Source organism: Delphinapterus leucas, chromosome 8 (assembly GCF_059928025.1).
Source record: "Delphinapterus leucas isolate spDelLeu-1000000601 "Yukka" chromosome 8, BTC_Dleu_Yukka2, whole genome shotgun sequence".
NCBI lineage: Eukaryota > Metazoa > Chordata > Mammalia > Artiodactyla > Monodontidae > Delphinapterus > Delphinapterus leucas.
Genome location: NC_143136.1, coordinates 34,159,745 through 34,183,974, shown reverse-complemented (window position 1 = coordinate 34,183,974; position 24,230 = coordinate 34,159,745). Strand labels below are relative to the sequence as shown.

Here is a 24,230-nt window from a genome sequence, read left to right as displayed (position 1 = left end):
CTTTTCAAATAAAAGTTACATTTCCTTTTTATTAGCCATGAAATAAAGCATCTTTCAAGCTAAATTACATTACATTAGACTTATTACATGATACACAACCACTGAACCAGTTTCAAAAACAACAAATTTCATATTTCAATTTATTCAGTAAGGAGACATGAAAAATAATGAAGGTCCTTTTTCCCCCCTTCTTCCCTATTCCCTAAATTTATGTTTAAACCTATTTTGTAACACTAAAGTTATGGCTTTTTTAAAAGCACTGTATACAGTACTTTTAAAGATAATGATTATAAATGCAACTAATTTGAGAAAACAGGAAATAAACACTTTCACCTGCTGGTTTCTACCTCAGCATCTCCTTTGTCATAAAGACAATAATACTATAGAAATTAATGTTTGGGTATAAATCACAGATACAATTTTAACATTTTCCATAATCCTGAGAAATTCTTCAGTATTATATAATCGAAAAATCAATTCCAAATACATCTGTAAATATCTTATAAAAATACATTTAAAAACAAGAATGGGAAAAATTCTAAATACTAGGTAATTACTCTGAAGGTGAGTTGGCACTATGAAGAGGCTTTGATTCCTCTATCTTTATCAGGATATTCTTCCACATCAGAGGAGAACATCAACTCTGGGAGAGAAGATGAACAAATCACACTCAAAATGATTTCCCAGTATCTCAAAAAGAGTTTTATAGCTTAGTTATAAACAGTCTTTAAATATTGACATGTTATATGATAATAGAAAGCCCTCAAGTACAAGTAAGAATTCTTGATAGTGAAATCTGATTTAAAAGGTGAACTAATGACAAATGTACACGTTTTGCATTTTGAGATATACAAGTTTTGAATGTATCATAAACCCTTGAAAAATAAAACATATAATATAATAGAGACAATATAATAACTCTTACCAGGAAATTTAAGTCACTTAGAGAATCCAGGATCATTAGACATCTAAGAGGTCTAATTCTATAGTGATCATGATAACCTAAAATGTAGGACACAGATGCAGTGGAGGACCTGGAACTAAGATGAGGTGTGTGCCAGGATATCTTAAATATGTTACCCTATTTAATCACCATAACAACCCTTTAAGCGAGTATTATCATCCTCATTTTATATTTCCTTTTTTTATCCACATGGAAATGTTATTTGATTCACATGACCCTAAAAGCAGGATTCTGGAAATATTTAATAGGTAACACACACTGTGATTTAGACTGAATACTACACAAGCCAGCTGCATGCAGCTTTAATCCCAACCACAGTGCAGAATGTTATTAGTTGACATTTCTACATTTAAACTATTACTTAGCATAGACACATAATTTATTAAAATATCAGGAAATACAAAAAAAGAAAACCTTAGGAATTAATAAAGTCGCCTGATGTAAGCTTTAGATGAAAAACTCTTTGAATGACTAAAAACTATACTGAGTGAAAGAAAAATAGCAAAATACTTAAAGCCTAAGAAGATTTTTTTAATACTTTAAATATATCCAAAGGAATAATTAGTGAACAACATGAGCAAAGGTACATTTATGAATGAAAATACACAAGAAGATCACATTTTTTGTCTTGGTTTTTACAAATGGAAATGTTGAAAAGATTCTCAGTTCCAAGACTTCTGAGACATAGGCTATACTCAGTTGGTCAAACTGCAGTTAAATGCTCAGGATGTTTAACCAATCAAGAATAAAATAATAACCAAAGTCCAGAAAATATCAAAGAGATTCAAGGGTGAAATTGTGGAACATCTGCCAGGAAATACAACTTACAATACAAATACTAAGCAGTTCCCAAAGCAGTGCTGAGAAGCCTAGCAGTTTGCTAATGTGACTCTTCTTCTCGTGTTCCAAGAGGGGTCTGAGGACTAGAGATTAGCAAATGTCACTTCACCCTGGGCACACTGAAGGTAGGATTACTAAACACCTCATTAGACAATGAGGGGTTAAGATTTTGTGGCTGGTAGAGGAGGAGGTAAGAATAAATTCACTTGAATATGTGTCTAACAGAGGCTAATAGATGAAGCATGATTTATTTCACATTAAGAGATACTTTGATCAGAAAAAGACTAAGAGAAATGAAGAGCAAAAACTTCCTATAAAATAGCTGAAGCGTTCCAAGAGAAGAAATGCCTCCAAAGTATGAGACAGGACCACAGAAGCCCCTCATGAAGTATTCAATACTTCAAGACTACAGCTCTCCTATACACTCCTCCCTGCTTCTCGTGGCATTCTGTTTCACCACTTTATTATTACTCTTCTTATGTTATTTTACTTTAAATATACTTTGTTATTGAAACGTTGTAAGCTGTATCCATTAAAAGAAGATTTATAAAGTCATTATAGAAGATTTTATGATATACTATTTTTTCTTTAATACATACCTTCACTAAGATCCATGCCTGGCCTATAAGACAAAAAAAGCCAAGATAATCCAACCAGAAGGGCCACCACCAGATTCACCACAATCCATGGCTGGAGAACCTGTTCCTCAACTCCTTCTGCCCTAAAGGTACAGAAATACTCATTAGAAATGTCTTCATTTTGGTCCATATATCCAGATATATCTATTTTATAAACTTTAAACAAAATGAGCAGTCCTCACCCAGAGGAATAACAAGCATAAACTATAACTTCCCTATAAAATAACACCATGTATATCATGAGAACAAAGGTTCAAATGTTATTGAATTCTAAACAGATCTGCTTTGTACACAGATGTAATGGAAATTTACTGTTGCCAAAGAATTTTTCTAAGTTTCCCTTCCAACTACTGTTAGTGCTACTCTTCAATCATTCCTTTCTCTCTTAATCTCAAGCCCCTAGCCACTCTCTTCAAACAAGACTGCCCCTCTAAGTTTTGTGAAGTGGGATCTCAGCCATCCTGTCACTCTCATGGCTGGCCACTGATAGGCGGAAGCAGACTCTCCCTAGTCCACTCTCTTTCTGGCCTGCTTGGTTTCCTGATTCTATCCCAAGGTACCCAATCCCATCACTACTCTGCAGTATCAGGCTCCCTGATTGGGGGTGAGGATGTGGGGCTCCCCCAGTTCACCATGTAATGATTTATTTTAAAACCATAACTTCAGAGATTTAAAACAGATTTTTTTACAAAACATTTCATTAGAAATGCAGGAGTATACAACAATAGTTACCCATTAACCAATGGAATAGGGGTTTTTTTGCCATAATTTTGGAAATAAAACAGGGCCCTCAATATTATTTATAGATGAAAACAAGTAAAAGAGTGAAAGGATAAGACAGCACCATTACTCCCATCGTTGCTGTTATTACGATCAACAATTACTAATGCTACTGTGAATTCTTACCAGAGGCTACCATTAACAGAAGAAGGTGTGTAAAGGTGGATTCTGTCACTTGTCATTTGTTGACTCAGAGATAATATAAGAGCAGTAAAGTACACTGAGAAAAAGACAAATGAATTACTAATAATGTATTTTTAACAATTATTTTTAATTAATTAATAAAATTAATTAAAAATTAATTATTTTTAACTTATAGATTACTTTAAGATCAAAAATAATCTGTACTTTGGGGAATGATGATACAAAAAAAATTTCACTTAGTCAATTTCAATAGGCTGGATAGTCTTATTTTTCAAGAATACAGGTAGAGAAGGGTCTTTTGATGCTCACTATATCATCATTAGGCTGACAAGAACCTAGAAGATCTTTTAAGAAATTAAATGACTTACTCAAGGTCCTAAAATTAGTTTTATTTATATTCTCATAATTAGAACAAAATTTATTCCAAATTATCAAAAAGATATAAAATAGTATTTGTTACTAAAATGCCCTATCAGCTCAATCTGTTTAATGTTAAGTAGAAAACACAGAAGTTAAATATTAAGCAATATAGAATAACAAACTTTTAAAAGTTATTTAGATAACCTCTATTAAAAAATAATTCTATCAAAATTATGCCTGCCATATGGTTTTTTAATTACAAATTCCACTGAATAAATATCTATATGTAATGTTTATAAGTAGCAATAATATAAAGTCCTTTTTAAAATAAAATTATACTCTTTCTGGTTCAAAGTTACAGAGTTATCAAATTAAACTATTTACTCACAGAAAGATGCTAAAGCTGTTGGATCCAGGGCAAGAAAATTTCGGATGGCTACTGATGTTTTAGCAAAGTCAATCCTAGAAAATACAAAAGCCTCTTGTCACAGTGCAGCTGTAAACTTCTTACAAAACTGTACTCTTTGGACAATAGTTTCTTCTTTCTCTATTTTAATGCTACCACATGTGTTGTCTATTACTAAGCTTTAAGTAGCTACAGTTTATACTTAACACACATGAAAGGATATCTTATTTACAAAGGCAACATAAAACATTTAACTAGAAGACTATTTTAGTCATCATTCCTTTAGAGTTAAAAACAAATTAAACTTGATTGGCAAATTTCATTAGATTCTATTACACCTCTTTCTATTACCCATATTATTGGGTTATACGTTGTTTTTCTTAATGGGTTGAATTGTGTTCCCAAAAAGATATATTGAACTTCTAAACCCTGGTACCTGTGAACGTGACCTTATTTGGAAATAGAGTCTTTGCAGATGCGATCAACTTAAGATGAGGCCATTACAATGGGCCCTAATCCAATATGACTAGTGTCCTTACAAGAAGAGAAGGCACACACAGAAGAGACTAGACGGTCATGTGACAACAGAAGGAGAGGTTGGAGTGATGCATCTACAAGCCAAGGAACACCAAGGACTGCCAGAAACCTCTGGAAGCTAGGAAAGAGGCAGGAACAGACTCTCCTTGGAGCCCTCCAAAACGGAACCAACCTTGCCCACACCTTGATTTTAGACTTCTGCATTCCAGAACTGTGAGAAAATAAATTCCTGTTTCAAGCCACCCAGTTCGTAGTACTTTGTTACAGCAGCCCTAGGAAACTAATAAAATACCCAGAGTTTTGTCTATACCTGATTCAGGTCATCTGGAAGATGTTTGGGACTTTCTGAGTTGATTATATTTGTATGAAATTTTGGACTTAGAGTTGATGCTGGAATGGGTTAAGACTTTGGGGGATATTTTTGCTCACAGTAGTCCCATCCCCCACCCCCCAAAAAAAACCAGAAACAGAATGGCTTTTTTAAAAAGTCAAAATAATATTAATATGCTATAATTCTATTTTGAAAATGTCACAGTCAGTCAGGGACACATTTTGCTCAACACTTCCTCCTGAAGAAAAGTTAGAGGGATCTGCAGTCTCAAGAGTCTTACCTGTCAAAAGCTGAAACTGTACTTAGAGCCAAAAGCAAGTAGAGAAGACTCTGGAATGGATATGCTAACGTCTTGTATTGTTGCAGAAGGTTCGAGAGGTTAGAAAGCTCGTCTCCTGCTAAAACATATATCACAACAATATTCCACACAGCACAGCCAGCCAAGAAGCCATGAGAAAAGAGACCAATCATCCTGAATGGAAAAGGGTTTCATTATTATACATGAATGACAAAAGTAAAAAGCTAAAACATTCTTCAAGTCTCTTCACATATAAGAATAAAATTCAACATTTCACAAAAAGTAAAAACACTGATAGGCAGATCATTTAACTCTAACTGAATGTTTAAAAACTATACCCACCACCATTTTAAGCTGTCAATTTTGTTAATAGTATTGAACAATCAACACTTTTTTTAAAAAAATTATGGAACATTTGTTTTAAGAGAAGTCCAACAAAATCAGCCACCTGAAAGCCCGGTTCACTGACAGTGCAACATCTCTGGTGGTCCAGGAAGGCTTCATGTCCATCGACACGTCTATCTTTTCTGTGGTCTTTATCAACTCTGAGCGATCAGCAGCCTGGAATCGCCCTAAGAACACAATACACAACTATAAACAACTAACAAGAGGGAACCCTGGTGGTCTTTCCTATTATTCTACACTTAAGAACCCTCACACTGAGACTGAAATTCTGCTGTTTTCCTATCTAAAAATTCTCCCTGATTTGGTCCCTATTTCAGAAGGCTCTTTTCTTTCAGTTTATAAAACATATTTTTTTTATCTTTAAGGAAAGTAAACAATGTCCATGCACTTTCTTCTCGACCCAAAATAGATGTTACAGTAACAGTCTTAGAAATCAATTATATTTAATGAAATACAATAATGAACTTGCAACTCAGAACAAAGTCTGGAAACCCTTAACATAACATAGTCTAAAAACCTCTAATTTAGAGACTTGACGAGTATTAAAGTTTAAATCCCAACACTATAAAAGTCAATATTTGAAAACACCTTAAATTTCTTCGGAAAAGATGACAGTTAGTGTAGCATGGCATTCTGTGATGACAGAAAAGAGACTGGTTGTTTCATACACTTGGCTTAAGAAGATGCCCATGGAAGGTACCAGTTCAAGTGTCAGCACTGCAACACTGTGAGCACAGCTTTATGCGTTTACTGCTGACGAGGAGGCTTCTCCCTCTCATTTATCTGCTGATCCACAAATGAACCTCAGGAAACAGGAAAGGTTCCAGTATCCTTGCCAAACCTGGCTGTCAAGTACTTTGGAGGAGGAAAGACAGAAATACAGACACCTAATTTTCCCAAAGAAAAAGCAACTTCTGAGCAGACTAGTGGTAACTTTTATGGTCAGTTACTTTACTAGGGAAGTTTCTGTGCTAAGGGAAGCAAGAATAAAAATGAGGATTGAGTGATATTGCTTGAAAATAGACTGAAGTAAATCATGGCCACATGGTAAACTAATAAAAGCCCTTAACTAGAAGTCAGGAAACCTTGGTTCGAGTCCCAATTCTGCACTAACCAACTGTGAGACCCTGGGGAAGCCAGCCTCTCTGGATCGCAGGTTTCTCACTGGCCAACGACACCAAGATCCCTTAGGTGGGTTTTTATGGAATCAGAATTCTAAAACAATTTATGTAAAATCTAATTTGCAAATTTTAAGGACTAATCTTTATGTTTTAGATGAGTTCCTTAGGCAGAATATTCAAAGCATATCCATGGGAAAAGCATATGGTCATGATCATGCTTTCAGTAGATTTTTCTTAAACTCTGCAAATGTAGTCTTATAACCAATGCAGAACTATTTTCCAAAAGAGTATGTAGCTATAATGTATTTCTTATTTAATATGGTAATACCATCATGTATTTTCTCTTATTTATTTATTTATTTTTTGTTGTTGTTGGTATGCGGGTTTCTCACTGTTGTGGCCTCTCCCGTTGCGGAGCACAGGCTCCGGACGCGCAGGCTCAGCGGCCACGGCTCATGGGCCTAGCCGCTCCACGGCATGTGGGATCTTCCCGGACCGGGGCACGAACCCGTGTCCCCTGCATCAGCAGGCAGACTCTCAACCACTGCGCCACCAAGGAAGCCCTCTTATTTATTTTTAATTGTAGCATTTCATTACCTGCTCCACCACCAATACCACTACCAATTGCAGAAAACTGGTAAAGTACAACAAAGAATAAAGAAATGGGGCTTCCCTGGTGGCGCAGTGGTTGAGAGTCCACCTGACGATGCAGGCCACACCGGTTCGTGCCCTGGTCCGGGAAGATCCCACATGCCGCGGAGCGGCTGGGCCCGTGAGCCGTGGCCGCTGAGCCTGTGCGTCCGGAGCCTGTGCTCCGCAACGGGAGAGGCCACAACAGTGAGAGGCCCACATACCGCAAAAAAAAAAAGAATAAAGAAATGAGTGGGAGTAGAGGGAGATTTTTTAAATTACCCATAATTCCATAACACAGAAACAACCAGCATTAATATTTTGGCATATTTCCTTCTAGTCTTTTTTGTCCTATGCAATTTTCTATAGCTGAAATCAAACTACATGTGTGTATTTATGTTTATTTTTCATTAGAATCTTCCCATGAAGTGAAAAATTCTCCCTAAACATTATTTTTAGTGGTGCAGAAGATTTCATTGTATAGATATGCCATAGCTGTCTGAAATCATTCCCCTCCTGTTTTACATTTAGGTTTTTTCCAGTTTTTCACTCTCATGAATAACAATGTGATGATTAGCTTTATGTACAAATTTTTATCCATATTTTTGCTTATTTCCTTAATTCAGATTTCCAGAAGTATAATTCCCAGGTCAAAGGATATCCTTGCATAATTCTTAAAGAGCTCACATTCCAAAACAAAGACCTACTTACGGCTTTTTTCCACAAACACTTTCCCTACAGGCTGGCTAATACCAGTGGGTGCAGTCAGTACAGACTGTTGTTCTGGACTACTTTGCTCATCAGTAATTATGTCTTCATCTTCAACTCCTAGCTCATTGGCATAATGTAATTCTGCTGGCTGGGTTTTCCTATAATCAGGGAGAAAGTAAGAAAAATGGATGATTATTAACCTTTTACAGACCCAAATAAGGAGGTACCTGTGAGTCTCATGGAAAGAGCCTTGGACTTGGGAGTCACAAAATTTGGTTTTTACTCAAATGGATCAGTTATTAACTCTTATGCACAGCAAGTCACTTTTATTTCTGTGGGCCTCAGTTTTCACATCTGGAAAATGAAGTGACTGAACTAGATTCCTCAGCTTCTTCACAGATTTAAAATTACATGATTCTATATAGATACTGATCGCTATTTGCAGAGTCACTTCCAAGTACAAACAAGTAATATAACTTCCAGTGAACTTCTTTAAAGAATATCATTATATTTTACCTGACACTTGATTTCCTATGTTAAAATAAACATTTTTATGTATTGCTAAAAAAATCGTAATTTGAATTCTGTTAACATGAGAAAATAAATGATATAGCCTATTTTATTAATATTACCTTTAATTTTTAATATCTTTAATATGTAATATTTTTATTAGTTATACAAAATCTTCTATTTGTGTTCCTCTTCTTCAGAGACAGCTCCTAAAATTTTTTATTTAAATACGATATTTTACTTTTCTCAGCGGGTTTACTCTTTTCAAATTTACCCTTAGATTGGTTTAACTGATATTTTTGTACTATTACTTATCCTAGAGATATACAACTACAAGTATTTAATACGACTTAGAAGCTACCATTTGGGAGCTTGAAATTAAGCATCAAGGTATCTCTGCAAAATATTTAGAAGGACAAATAAATTCTTACTTTGTCTTCCTTCGAGGTTTTTGAATAGCTGGCTCCTCAGCTGGCTCCACGTTGATACCATTTTCATTTGGTAATAAAGATGCACTAGAAGTCTTCTTCTGGGTAAAGGCAGTCTCCAGTTCTGAAAATAAAGTAGATTAAGTTTTCAAATTACCAGGATGTAAAAAGGAAAGTAATGTACAAGACTTCTGCAAGACAAAAGAACTTTAAGAATTTTAATTGGCCCCCAATTTTTTTCACCATCTTACAAATTTTTAATTTTTAAAATTTTACACCTCTAAACACTCAAGAGAAAGTTTGAAATTGTGATACCAAACAATATAGAAAAAAAAATTAAGTAATCCAAGACCCAGGGTGTGTCAGAGATCTCCAAGATTACTTCCAGGTTCTGTGATTCACTCAAAGGACTCACAGGTCATTTACACTCATGGTTACACTTTATTACAGGGAAAAGACATTAAGCAGGTTTTTATTGGGAGTGATCACATAGGCACCCTCTGCCGAGCACAGACTACCAGAAGAAAAGCAGATGTTTAGCATAAATCACATTGTGTGCACGAATGCACAGGGAGCCACCCTGATAGAGAAAGCTTCATATCAATGTAAACAATTGTTTACCAGCCAAGTTCCCAGATGCCAGTCAAGAGGCCCTCTAGAAAGTAGGCCTGTCCAGGCCTGCTGTGTTTACTCTTTTCTGCACACAAGGTATTAAGTTCAAGTGAGTCAATGGAAGCTTCTAACCCACTAGCAACTCTTCCTATCTGGAAATACAGGAAATGGAATGCCCTCAAAGTCCCGAAAATTCTATTTTAAAAAACACTTACAGCCCGGGCTGGAAATATAATATAAGCAGTAGAGCCTACCACAGACGTTCTGAACAAAACAAAAATGAACAAAATTTAAAACCCAGAAATTTAGAAAGCTGGACCTGTAGGGGTAGGTACATTCTAGAATGGCAGTCACAAGTACTCTTTGGCCTAAACTTAGTTGGGTCCTGAATTTTCTAAAAACAGTCATTTCTATTAATACATTTTTTCATAAATTATAAAACTATAATTATATAAAATTATATTAAAATATAATTTTTCATGAATTATAAAAATTATATTTTTTCATGAATTTTCATGAATTATAAAACTATATAGGTATATTGGTATCCATCTTGATTTTCAAATTTTACCCTAACTGAATTACTAAGAGTAGTATGTTTTTTTTGAATTTTTGAAATTATTTTTTTTTATACAGCAGGTTCTTATTAGCCATCAATTTTATACACATCAGTGTATACATGTCAATCCCAACCACCCAATTCATCACACCACCACCACCAACACCCCGCCACTTTCCCCACTTGGTGTCCATAGGTTTGTTCTCTACATCTCTGTCTCAATTCCTGCCCTGCAAACCAGTTCATCTGTACCATTTTTCTAGGTTCCACATATATGTGTTAATATACAATATTTGTTTTTCTCTTTCTGACTTACTTCACTCTGTATTACAGTCTCTAGATCCATCCACTTCTCAACAAATGACCCAATTTTGCTCCTTTTTATGGCTGAGTAATATTCCATTGTATATACGTACCACTTCTTCTTTATCCATTCGTCTGTCGATGGACACTTAGGTTGCTTCCATGACCTGGCTATTGTAAATAGTGCTGCGATGACCACTGGGGTGCATGTGTCTTTTTGAATTATGTTTTTCCCTGGGTATATGCCCAGTAGTGGGAATGCTGTATCATATGGTAATTCTATTTTTAGATTTTTAAGGAACCTCCATACTGTTCTCCACAGTGGCTGTTATCAATTTACATTCCCACCAACAGTGCAAGAGGGTTCCCTTTTCTCCACACCCTCTCCAGCATTTGTTGTTTGTAGATTTTCTGATGATGCCCATTCTAACTGGTGTGAGGTGATACCTCACTGTAGTTTTGATTTGCATTTCTCTAATAATTAGTGATGTTGAGAAGCTTTTCATGTGCTTCTTGGCCATCTGTATGTCTTCTTTGGAGAAATGTCTATTTAGGTCTTCTGCCCATTTTTGGATTGGGTTGTTTGTTTTTTCAATATTAAGCTGCATGAGCTGTTTATATATTTTGGAGATTACTTCTTTCTCCATTGATTCGTTTGCAAATATTTTCTCCCACTCTGAGGGTTGTCTTCTTGTCTTGTCTATAGTTTCCTTTGTGGTGCAAAAGCTTTTAAGTTTCATTAGGTCCCATTTGTTTGTTTTTATTTCCATTACTCTAGGAGGTGGATCAAAAAAGATCTTGCTGTCATTTATGTCAAAGAGTGTTCTTCCTATGTTTTCCTCTAAGAGTTTTATAGTGTCTGGTCTTACATTTAGGTCTCTAATCCATTTTGAATTTATTTTTGTGTATGGTGTTAGGGAGTGTTCTAATTTCATTCTTTTACATGTAGCTGTCCAGTTTTCCCATCACCACTTATTGAAGAGGCTGTCTTTTATCCATTGTATATCCTTGCCTCCACTGTCATAGATTACTTGACCATAGGTGCGTGGGTTTATCTCTGGGCTTTCTATCTTGTTCCATTGATCTATGTTTCTGTTTTTAGACCAGTACCATATTGTCTTCATTACTGTAGCTTTATAGTATAGTCTGAAGTCAGGGAGTCTGATTCCTCCAGCTCCATTTTTTTCCCTCAAGACTGCTTTGGCTATTCGGGGTCTTTTGTGTCTCCATACAAATTTTAAGATTTTTTGTTCTAGTTCCACAAAAAATGCCACTGGTAATTTGATAGGGATTGCATGGAATGTGTAGTTTGCTTTGGGTAGTACAGTCATTTTCACAATATTCATTCTTCCAATCCAAGAACATGGTATATCTCTCCATCTGTTGGTATCATCTTTAATTTCTTTTATCAGTGTCTTATAGTTTTCTGCATACAGGTCTTTTGTCTCCCTAGGTAGGTTTATTCCTAGGTATTTTATTCTTTTTGTTGCAATGGTAATTGGGAGTGTTTCCTAAATTTCTCTTTCAGATTTTTCATCATTAGTGTAAAGGAATGCAAGAGACTTCTGTGCATTAATTTTCTATCCTGCAACTTTACCAAATTCATTGATTTGCTCTAGTAGTTTTCTGGTGGCATCTTTAGGATTCTCTATGTATAGTATCATGTCATCTGCAAACAGTGACAATTTTACTTCTTTTCCAATTTGTATTCCTTTTATTTCTTTTTCTTCTCTGATTGCTGTGGCTAGGACTTCCAAAACTATGTTGAATAATAGTGGCGAGAGTGGACATCTTTGTCTTGTTCTTGATCTTAGAGGAAATGCTTTCAGTTTTTCACCATTGAGAATGATGTTTGCTGTGGGTTTGTCGTACATGGCCTTTATTATGTTGAGGTAGGTTCCCTCTATGCCCACTTTCTGGAGAATTTTTATCATAAATGGGTGTTGCATTTTGTCAAAAGCTTTTTCTGCATCTATTGAGATGATCATATGGTTTTTATTCTTCAATTTGTTAACATGGTGTATCACATTGATTGATTTGCACATACTGAAGAATCCTTGCATCGCTGGGAGAAATCCCACTTGATCATGGTGTATGATCCTTTTAATGTGTTGTTGCATTCTGTTTGCTAGAATTTAGTTGAGGATTTTTGCATCTATATTCATCAGTGATATTGGTCTGTAATTTTCTTTTTTTGTAGTATCTTTGTCTGGTTTTGGTATCAGGGTGATGGTGGCCTCATAGAATGAGATTGGGAGTGTTCCTTCCTCTGCAATTTTTTGGAAGAGTTTGAGAAGGATGGGTGTTAGTGCTTCTCTAAATGTCTGATAGAATTCACCTGTGAAGCCATCTGGTCCTGGACTTTTTTTGTTTGTTGGAAGATTTTTAATCACAGTTTCAATTTCATTACTTGTTATTGGTCTGTTCACATTTTCTATTTCTTCCTGGTTCAGTCTTGGAAGGTTATACCTTTCTAAGAATTTGTCCATTTCTTCCAGCTTGTCCATTTTATTGGCATAGAGTTGCTTGTAGTAGTCTCTTAGGATGCTTTGTATTTCTGTGGTGTCTGTTTTAACATCTCCTTTTTCGTTTCTCATTTTATTGACTTGAGTCCTCTCCCTTTTTTCTTGATGAGTCTAGCTAATGGTTTATTAATTTTGTTTACCTTCTCAAAGAACCAGCTTTTAGTTTTATTGATCCTTGCTATTGCTTTCTTTGTTTCTACTTCACTTATTTCTGCTCTGATATTTATTTCTTTCCTTGTGCTAACTTTGGGTCTTGTTTGTTCTTCTCTCTCTAGTTCCTTCAGGTGTAAGGTTAGATTGTTTGAGATTTTTCTCGTTTCTTGAGGTAGGCTTGTATAGCTATAAACTTCCCTCTTAGAACTGCTTTTGCTTCATCCCATAGGTTTTGGATCATCGTGTTTTCATTGTCATTTGTCTCTAGGTATTTTTTGATTTCCACTTTGATTTCTTCAGTGATCTCATCGTTATTTAGTAATGTATTGCTTAGCCTCCATGTGTTTGTGTTTTTTACATTTTTTTCTCCTGTAATTCATTTCTAGTCTCATAGCGTTGTGGTCAGAAAAGATGCTTGATATGATTTCAATTTTCTTAAATTTACTGAGGCTTGATTTGTGACCTAAGATGTGATCTATCCTGGAAAATGTTCTGTGTGCACTTGAGAAGAAAGTGTAATCTGCTGTTTTTGGATGGAATGTCCCATAAATAACAATTAAATCTATCTGGCTTATTGTGTTATTTAAAGCTTCTGTTTCCTTATTCATTTTCATTTTGGATGATCTGTGCATTGGTGTGAGGTGTTAAAGTCTCCCACTATTATGTGTTACTGTCGATTTCCTGTTTTATAGCTGTTAGCAGTTGCCTTATATACTGAGGTGCTCCTATGTTGGGTGCAATTATATTCATAATTGTTATATCTTCTTTTTGGATTGATCCTCTGAACATTATGTAGTGTCCTTCCTTGTCTCTTGTAACATTCTTTATTTTAAAGTCTATTTTATCTGATATGAGTATTGCTACTCCAGCTTTCTTTTGATTTTCATTTGCATGGAATATCTTTTTCCATCCCCTCACTTTCAGTCTGAATGTGTCCCTAGGTGTGAAGTGGGTCTCTTCTAGACAGCATATATATGGGTCTTGTTTTTGTATCCATTCAGCGAGCCTGTGTCTTTTGGCTGGAGCATTTAATCCATTCACGTTTAAGGTAATTATCGATATTTTTGTTCCTATTACCATTTTTGGTTTGTTTTGTAGCTCCTTTTCTTCTCTTGTGTTTCCCACTTAGAGAAGTTCCTTTAGCATTTGTTGTAGAGCTGGTTTGGTGGTGCTGAATTCTCTTAGCTTTTGCTTGTCTGTAAAGCTTTTGATTTATCCATCAAATCTGAATGAGATCCTTGCTGGGTATAGTAATCTTGGTTGTAGGTTCTTCCCTTTCATCACTTTTAGTATATCATGCCACTCCCTTCTGGCTTGTAGAGTTTCTGCTGAGAAATCAGCTGTTAACCTTATGGGAGTTCCCTTCTATGTTACTTGTCGTTTTCCCCTTGCTGCTCTCAATAATTTTTCTTTGTCTTTAATTTTTGCCATTTTGATTACTATGTGTCTCAGCGTGTTTCTCCTTGGGTTTATCCTGTATGGGACTCTCTACGCTTCCTGGACTTGGGTGGCTATTTCCTTTCCCATGTTAGGGAACTTTTCGACTATAATCTCTTCAGATATTTTCTCTGGTCCTTTCTCTCTCTCTTCTCCTTCTGGGACCCCTATGATGCGAATGTTGTTGCATTTTATGTTGTCCCAGAGGTCTCTTAGGCTGTCTTCATTTCTTTTCATTCCTTTTTCTTTATTCTGTTTGCAGCAGTGAATTCCACCATTCTGTCTTCCAGGTCACTTATCCGTTCTTCTGCCTCAGTTATTCTGCTATTGATTCCTTCTAGTGTAGTTTTCATTTCAGTTATTGTACTGTTCATCTCTATTTGTTTGTTCTTGAATTCTTCTAGGTCTTTGTTAAACATTTCTTGCATCTTCTCGATCTTTGCCTCCATTCTTTTCCCAAGGTCCTGGATCATCTTCACTACCATTATTCTGAATTCTTTTTCTGGAAGGCTGCCTATCTCCACTTCATTTAGTTGTTTCTCTGGGGTTTTATCTTGTTCCTTCATCTGGTACATAGCCCTCTGCCTTTTCATCTTCCCTATCTTTCTGTGAATGTGGTTTTTGTTACACAGGCTGCAGGATTGTAGTTCTTCTTGCTTCTGCTGTCTGCCCTCTGGTGGATGAGGCTATAGTTCTGAAGGCTGGAAGTCTGATATCAAGGTGCCAACATGGTTGTATTCTGGTGAGAGCTTTCTTGCAAACAGATGTCTTTTTGTGTGTCCTCACAAGGCAGGGAGAGTGAGTAAGTGTCTACGAGAGTAGTTTTAATTCAACTATATTTACTGCCAGTAATGAAATAAACTGTAGAGTAGGTAAAGCTGTCTTAGGGTCATTTCTGTCTCTCTTTCCTTCTCTGCCCTCTTCTGCCCACTCCTTCTCCTCTTAGTGCCCCCAGGCACTGTGGTATCCCATTTCAACTTGCATCTCAAAACTGTGCTCCATTCTCCTAACTTTTCTAGTTCCTGCCCTCTACTCCTATAATTCTTTCATCTAATAAGGATCTACTATCTTCTAAGCGGCAAGGAATTAGTCAGGGAAACTATTTTGTAATAAACTATTCCTTGGGGCTGATGTTAATAGGAGAGAGCTAATCTCCCAATCTTTGTTCCTTCCTTTGTTTTACTCTAACGAAATCTATTTTATTTTTTCTAATTATTATAAAAGTTATATACATAAAATATATAAAAATTAATAAAACATAAATGAAGAAAGAAAATTTTTTAAAATCATACCTAATTCCTCCTTCTAAAAAAACTACCACTGTTGACACTTTGCTATAGCCTTCCATTCTTTTTACATATGTGTATGTATATACATATGGTCTGGATTGTATTGTGTCCCCCGGAACAGATATGTGCAAGTCCTAACTCCAATACCTGTGAATGAGATTCTAGAACTAGGGTCTTTGCAGATGTAATCAAGTTAATATGAGGTCATGCTGGAGTAGGATGGGCCCTAAATCCAGTGATTGTTGTCCTTATAAGAAGAGCAAAATCTGGACACAGAAACACAGGGAAAAATCTGAAGATGGAGGCACAGAATGGAGTTATGCTGTCACAAGCCAAAGAATGCCAAGAATTATAAACAACCACCAGAATCTAGAAGAGGCTAGGGTGGATTCTTTCCTAGAGACTTTGGAGGGAGCGTGGCCCTGTGGACACCTTGATTTTGGACCTCTATCCTCTAGAACTGTCAGAGACTAGATTTCTGTTGTTTTAAGTCATTGAGTTTGTGGTAATCTGTTCTGGTAGCCCTAGGAAATTAATAAAACATATTTTACAAAAATGGGACCCTTTGATACATACTATTTTATAATCTTTGTTTTTGACTTAACAATATATTACTGATGGCTTTCCATGTCACTATTTTACTTTAACAATCCTTTTAATGAGTATTTGGTTTCTATTAAATGGGTAAAACATGATTTATCTAGGCAGTATCACATTGTTAAATATTTGGTTAATACCAGTTTCTACTCTTATGTTACAGTTAGCATCCTTTAATTACTGTAGCCATTGTAGTTACTTCTATTCCTATAAGTTCAGATAGGCTATATCAATTTATACTTTCTATCAGTGGTGCACGAGTATACCAATTTCTCACCAATACTTTTATATCCAACAGTTTGGGATTTTATCATCTTTAAAAAGCATTGCCCGTTTGATAGCAAAATAATGATATAATATTCTGTTTACCTTGTGAATAATGCTGAGACATAGTGAGACTCAAAAAATGTTGGCTTTTGCTCCATTATATTGCTGTTAATACAGAATTTTTCCTTTCCCCACTAATCTCAATGTCCATTCATAATATACCAAATTCATATACATACCAAGATCTGAACTTTCTGTTTTGGTCCTGAATTTGTACCCCTTCTCATAATCTGTACAGATACACTCAAAAGAGATCCTCTAAAATATTCCTGACTTAACCCATGGGAATTACTCTGGTGATAAAAATTTTAAGCAAAAAAGAAAAAACTGGGATATGGGTGGGGAAAAATAGGAACAGACAGGTTTTTAATCATACCCCCAAAATCACAACTGCTGTCACAACCTAACCTTAGTTTCTTTACATACCAAGAGGTAGCTTCGTCTTCTTCTGTCTCCTTTGAACAGGAGCTTCTTGATGTTCTATGGGGTCTTTAGTTGGTGGCTCACTGCCCTCAGGTGGCCTGTGAACAGCAGTCTGAACAAGACCTCCCAAAGAAGCACTAGCTACAGAGAAATGGAGTTGGAAAAAATTGGGATAACTTGAGCAGAGATTACTAAGTCTTAAAAATATAGGGAAACAGGGAACTGGAATGTTTCCTATATAATAACCTCTTCTCTTACAGAACTAATTGTGCCCCAAATCTTGATTTCCTCCCTCCTCACCTGTAACTTTGGGCTTTAAGTTGGGAAAAGAAATAAATGAGGGAACAAGGAAGAATGAGGAAGCAAAAAACCAGGGGGCTAGAAAGAGGAATAAAAGAAAGGCAGGAGGAAAACTGCTTCTGAACTTTCAAAAAGGTGAAAATGTAATGGAAACTGTCACCATAGGGAACGCTCTTGTCTTATGCCTTGAGAATTATCAGCCTCTATATAGTTTAGTCCTTCATTAATAAATTAACACACGATAAAGTCATCACGGATAACTGGAGTTAACAGATTACTTAAAAATCTCTTCATCTGATCATTTCAATCTCTCCCCTCATCAAATCTTTGAACAGATTTCGACCCATTTTGGCAGATTTGAATTTTACTTCATTACATTCACTACATTGCTTCTTCACAAAAGAAGAAATACAAATGAGTGAATAAACAAATGAAAAGATGCTTAACCTCATTAGTATTCAGAGAAACGGAAACTAAAATAAGCTACTTTTTGCCCACTAAGTTGACAAAAAGAATTGAAAGATTGGTATTTTCCAATGTTCTCAAGGATTTAGCAAATGTGACACTCAAACTCTGTTGGTGGCAAGAAAATAACAACTCCCTTGAAGGCAATTTAGCAGAAATTTATCATATTAATAATGCATAGGTCCTTCTGTCTAGCAGTTTTACTGCTAGCAATCCATCCTATAGAAATATCTCTTCCCCACCACCTACTATTTTATGTAGAAGAACTGCAAATTGTAGGAGTGAAAAATTTGAAGTACCCTAATTGAAAAACAATTTTAATAAAAGCCTAGCAATACACCTCCTTTTTTGTCTAGAGCACTGATTTTTTTTCTCTTTTTTACAAGAAAAAAAGCTGGTAGCTGGGATAGAGCCCTACCTCTGCTACTCCAACTCAGTCTTTATTGCATCCTTCACCAGTGACCTTTCTAAATCCACATGTACATGTCTGTACTTAATTGTGAGTATATTTTTAGGGCCTAGCATTTCAGTATCTTTGTGACTCTAAGTCTCTCTGCCTCTCTTTTCTTTTTGTTGCATATCTGTATGTCTTTCTCTATGCATCCATTTCCATTTCTCTCTTTTCCTCCACCCACCATGTATTCCACCATTTGTTAGGCAATGATAAGCTAATACAAGTTTCCAACCAGGTATAAGGTATGATCAGCTACGAGCTTTAGGAAGTTCATCCAGCAGTGGTGGGCAGGACCGACTAGGGTGGAAGAAAGCTAGAAGTACAGAACAATGTTGGAGGCTACCCCAAAAGCTCAGGTGAGAAGAAGAAAGGAGCTAGGCTAACTACGGTCGTGACAGTGGAAATGACAAGGGGAAAGAGACATAAAAGATACTACAGAAGAAGCAAGCTTGTGAGAGGCAGCAAGTAGAGTGAAGTGACCTGTGAGAGGCGACTGAGGTTTCCAGCTCCAGTCACTGGGAGAGTGGGGGTGGGGGGGCATTAAAAGAAATTTGTAAGTAAGCAGTAAAACTTGATTTATTGTTGAAAGTGATGATAAATTCTGGACGTGCTGAGTTTGAGTTACTGACAGAACGTCCAGGATTATCAGTGAATGGGACAAAAAAAGTTCACAGAACTTGCTCATTATTGGAGCTTTAATACCTGGATGATACGGCCCTGCCTTCAGACTCATGTTCTAATGCAGAGACTCTCTGACTGAAATGAGGGATCCAAGAACCTTGTGTCTCTAAATCCAGTATCCTGTTCAAGGGTCTGGAACCAATCATAGCTCAAGACAACTTATGTTATCTAGGGATGAAAGGCCTCAAAGAGTCCAAGAATGTTGTGGAAGTAAGATCTGGGGCAGCATAACCCTTTATTACACAAATGTTTCTAGATATTCTTCAGGCTGCCCACTACCTTGTCCCTCACTGCCACCAAGAATCCCACTGCTTCAAAGTGAACTGGATTCTATCCTTAACACAGCAGTGACTTGGGACTGGGGCCTGGCCTCTCCCTGATCTGTGATGTTTAGCATGCCTGAGGTCCTGGGAAAACTTGTGATCCCACACAACAAAGAACACTTCTTACCTAGCGTGGTTTTTGTTCTGGGCTTCTTTTTCTTAGGACGACTCAGTGGAATATCATCTATAAAACAGAAAGAACAACAGAAAAGGCTGCCTAAAATTCAATGCAGGGAAAAGTCAAAGGGGAACTTTTAGTAGGGAAGAACTTTCCCTCTTTTCCTCTGGGTCCAGCCAATTTCTATACATTAGGGGAAGAAGGCAAGAGACTGACAAAGTCAAAGGGAGCCCATAGTACAGTACCGGTAGCTCATGGCTAGTCAGTAATGTTATAAACTGTGACAGAAAGTGGGCTCACCAAATATTCATCTGATCCCCTACATTTCCCAGCCCCCTTGCACTTAGGTGTGGCCTATGACTGGTTTTGGCCAATAGGCTGCAAGATGAAGTGATCTGTGCCATTTGGGGGCCAAAACATTGAAAAAGCCAGTGAGTAACCCTCCAGCTTCCCCTTCCCTTGCTGTGGCAACTGAGAAGGTCTCATGTTAAGATGGCAGAACCACAGCATGGAAGCAGCCGGGATCACTGCATCATTAGTGAAGAGGTAGAGAAAGGTAACTGTCCTGGATTGTTGCTACAATGGACTTTGCATTAACCAGAAAAACCCCGTATAATATTAAGTAACTGAGAATTTGGGGTTAGTGTGACATAACCCAGCCTATCCTGATGAAATGAGACAAAGGAAGATGTAGTCCCTATTACGGAACTATAATCTAGCCAACAGTTATGTTCTAGGTGACTCCATTCAGGGATGAATGCTTTTTAACTTGTAAGGTCAAATATCAGCCACATAACTAGTGTTATATATCAACCATCCTTTAAAAATGGCAGTCATAGGAGATTACTATGATAAAAAATTGTAGCATTATAAATTATACTATTCAGATTCAAGTTTAAGAGAAAATGAAGGAATCAAACTAACTTTCAAACACCAAATACTGTATTTAGAAAGTTTTACATTAACCATGAACTAACTCACCTTGATCAGCACTGTATATGACACCGACCAAATTTAATCAGGACAGAGACAAAAAGAGAAACTCTGTTAATTAGAAATCTATTATATTGTTAGACTGAAAATTGACTTAAATCATTACAAACTTAAAATAAAATTAGCTTTCACACAAAATCAGCTAGTTTACAAACTAGCTTATTAATTATCAGTAATAAGCTGTTTAATAAGACTAACAAAGTAACCCCAATATTTTCTGAACCTACATATACATATTCCCTACTGTCTATTAATAAAGTGGATTAAACAGATTAAGAACTCTTATTTTGTCACTGATTAAAATCAGCTTAAACTCTGAGGAAACTATTCTAGCAAACAAAAGAGGATCAGAATTCTGATAAACAAGACATTAAAACATTAAGAATGGATCCATTAACCTAACATGTGGACATTTAGTCTCTGAAACAGAGCATTTAATTATAACTGTTATCTTGATGATTCAAGAATTATTCATCTTTAAACTTTCAGGAAGTCTCTTCTGAATTATTATAATTGTGTAAAAGTACTAGTCAATTTTTCTCACTTTACTCACTTTGCATTCTTAAAACTCAATAATAAAATTACTGTAAATTATTTTTACCTTGGCACAGGTGGAAGGGCTCGTGGAGGACGCTATGGGGAAAAGAAAAAGAAAACTTCTTGTAAGTAAAAACCTTAGAGCATCTTTACTTCGTGTATTTCAAATTTTTGATAATCCTATTCGTCAAGTAAAACCCAGGAGGTACTGATGAGAATCAGATGGGCAATTTTAATTTGTCCTATCACTTCTGAATTTCATATAAAGTTCCTTCCTTCCTATATTCCTTAATGTCTACAGACCAGGCTCTGTTCTAAGCATCAGGGATATAGTAATGAACAAAACAGAGGGATCCTTGCTCTTATGGAACTTACATTCTAATGGTTAAGTATTAGACAATAACGTTAAGTATATATATTATATATATATACATATGGAAGAGAAGAATGAGGAGTGCTATTTTAGTTAGGAAAAGTCTCTCCTTAGTTAGGAGATATTTGAGCTGAGACCTGAATAAGAAAGGAGCCAAAGGGGAGCAAATACAAAGTCCTTTATGGGAGATTGGGCTTAGAGAGTTCCAGATAAAAGAAGGCCAATAAGGATGAAGCATAGTTATCAAGGCATGGGCAGATTAATTAGGAAGACAAAGGGAAGGAGCCTAGATATTTTTTTAATTGGGGTATAGCTGCTTTACAATGTTGTGTTAGTTTCTGCTGTACAGCAAAGTGAATCAGCCATATGTATACATATATCCTCTCTTTTTTGGATTTCCTTCCCTTTTAGGTCACCACAGAGCACTGAGTAGAGTTCCCTGTGCTATACAGCAGGTTCTCATTAGTTATCTATTTTATACATAGTTGTTATATATGTCAATCCCAATCTCCCAATTCATCCCATGCGCCCCTTCCCTCCTTGGTGTCCACTCGTTTGTTCTCTACGTCTGTGTCTCTATTTCTGCTTTGCAAATAGGTTCATCTGTACCATTCAAAATGGATTAAAGACCTAAACGTAAGACCGGACACTATAAAACTCTTAGAGGAAAAGATAGAAAGAACACTCTTTGACATAAATCACAGCAAGATCTTTCTTGACTCACCTCCTAGAGTAATGAAAATAAAAACAAATGGGACCTAATTATACGTAAAAGCTTTTGCACAGCAAAGGAAACCATAAACAAGATGAAAAGACAACCCTCAGAATGAGAGAAAATATTTGAAAATGAAGCAACTGAGAAGGGATTAATTTCCAAAATATACAAACAGCTCATGCAGCTCAGTATCAAAAAACAAACAACCAAATCAAAAAATGGGCAGAACACCTAAATAGACATTTCTCCAAAGAAGATATACAGATGGCCAAGAGGCACATGAAAACATGCTCAACATCACTAATTATTAGAGATTTTGTTTTAATTCAATGGGAAGCCAATGGAGGTTTTAAGCCACATAGTAACATACTTTTTAAAAACATACTCTGAAACATACAGTGTGAAAAACGCATTTAGGGCAGAAAGAAAAAAAACCTTATAAATGCTATTTTACATGAATAAGAAAAGTGTTTGCAGTTCAGAGAAATTACAGTTAAGTAGCACTCTGGAATCTTTCAAAATAAAATACTAACAAAAATGCCTAGAAATCAGTTTAATGTTCCAAGTATCTCAAGCTGCTTGCAAAGGACATTGATTTAAAAAGGTTAAATTTTAAACACTCCTAGTTTGTTCCACAACTGTCCCATTTACCTATCCATTCATTCAAAAAGTGTGTTAATACAAATGCTAAACGATTAGGACAAGGCCAGCTGTCTTAACACTATCCAGTTGTCAAAATTCAACCAGCAAAGGATAGTTATTGCTCTATCTATCTACAAAGCGGTATCGTTCTAAAGATGCTATGGACCGCTTTCTCACCAAAGACTCAGTTCACACGATAACTCCACATTTCAAAAGTCCCGCAAAAATGACGTATCATCAATCCAGAAACCCAACCTCGACACTCCTCAAAAGTAGGACGGCTCAACTGAACTGAAAGTAACTAAGGCTCGCTTACCACCTGCTTCTTCCCCATTCCGTTTAAAGCTGGGCTGCCTGGCAGCCGCTGACTCCCAGCCGCGGGTCGCTCACACCCCGCCCGGGTTCACACCCTCCCAGCGAGCCCCGCGCACAGGCGCAATGCGTCATCGAACTGCGCCGCAGAGGCCGCTCTGGCCCGCAGCCTCCTCCATCAGGGTGGGAGCGAGGGGGAACGCGGAGACCTGGGGGGGCTTTTCCAGTCTACTCCTGCGGAAAAGGGGGCGTCGGAGTCAGGGCTGACATGCCCGGGAGGAGAGACTCCAGCGGGTGCGGTGTAGCAATCACGATTTTTCCCGTGGTTTTCCAAGTGGTTGCGGTGATTTGTTCGAGGGAAGTGAGAGAAGCCCAGGATTAAAAGTCCCCGCTGGCAAACGGCTATCTCTTTTCCGGGCGGTTAAATGCCCTCCGGAGGAGTCGATAAAGAGACCCTCTGTGCCAGGCTCCGGACCCGCAGGGGCAGGGGCAGCAGCGATGTGAGGCGTCGTCATGGCAACATGCGCACTCAGGCCCCCGGAAACTTCAAGCCTGGCTCCTCGCCCAGCTCCTGGAGTTCGGGTCCGGCCTTGGGAAGAACTTCCAGCCCCCACCCCCACCCCTATCCTGTGAGCGCCAAATGGGCCGAGGCGCGCGCTCCCCGAGCTGGGCTCTCCCCTTCTGGTCCCCAGCATGTCGGTGTCCGCTCCGCCCCAGAGGTAGCGGCAGCGGCCAACGCGCACCTCACCGCTCACCGGGTGGTCCTCCTCCACCCGGAGCCCCGAGTTCGCCCTCATGGGGCTGTGCCGGCTGGGCTCTCTCGGCGTAACAGCCGCCGGCCCGAGCCTGGCTCCCCGCTACGCCGCCGCCTCCGGGACCTGCGGGAGGCGGGGGCTTCGCGGCGCCTGACTAAGCCACCGCCCCAGGGCCGGGTCTCCGCCTGCCCCCGCTTTGCCAAGCTCGGCGTTCCGAGGCGTCGGAGTTACTCA

General features: G+C 37.4%; 1 protein-coding gene across 5 annotated transcripts; it reads right to left on the bottom strand.

Moving 5' to 3' along the window:
* Positions 1–74: 74 nt before the first annotated feature.
* TMEM237 (transmembrane protein 237) lies at positions 75–24,230 on the bottom strand. Of its 5 annotated transcripts, XM_089916508.1 has the most exons (14): positions 23,997–24,230; positions 21,264–21,295; positions 20,651–20,661; positions 19,679–19,735; positions 17,629–17,706; positions 17,332–17,469; positions 9,107–9,227; positions 8,166–8,323; positions 5,747–5,870; positions 5,281–5,472; positions 4,115–4,188; positions 3,349–3,442; positions 2,404–2,525; positions 75–643 (listed from the first exon to the last, which is right to left on the bottom strand). In XM_089916508.1, the coding sequence occupies exons 1-14, from the start codon at positions 24,036–24,038 to the stop codon at positions 576–578; spliced, it is 1,311 nt and encodes a 436-aa protein (XP_089772634.1). In that variant the 5' UTR covers positions 24,039–24,230; the 3' UTR covers positions 75–575. The 5 variants fall into 5 exon arrangements, with proteins under 5 accessions (XP_089772634.1, XP_089772633.1, XP_022423125.1 ...); XM_022567417.3 differs by lacking the exon at positions 17,629–17,706 and having other exon boundaries at positions 85–643; positions 23,985–24,227; XM_022567418.3 differs by lacking the exon at positions 17,629–17,706 and having other exon boundaries at positions 85–643; positions 23,997–24,227.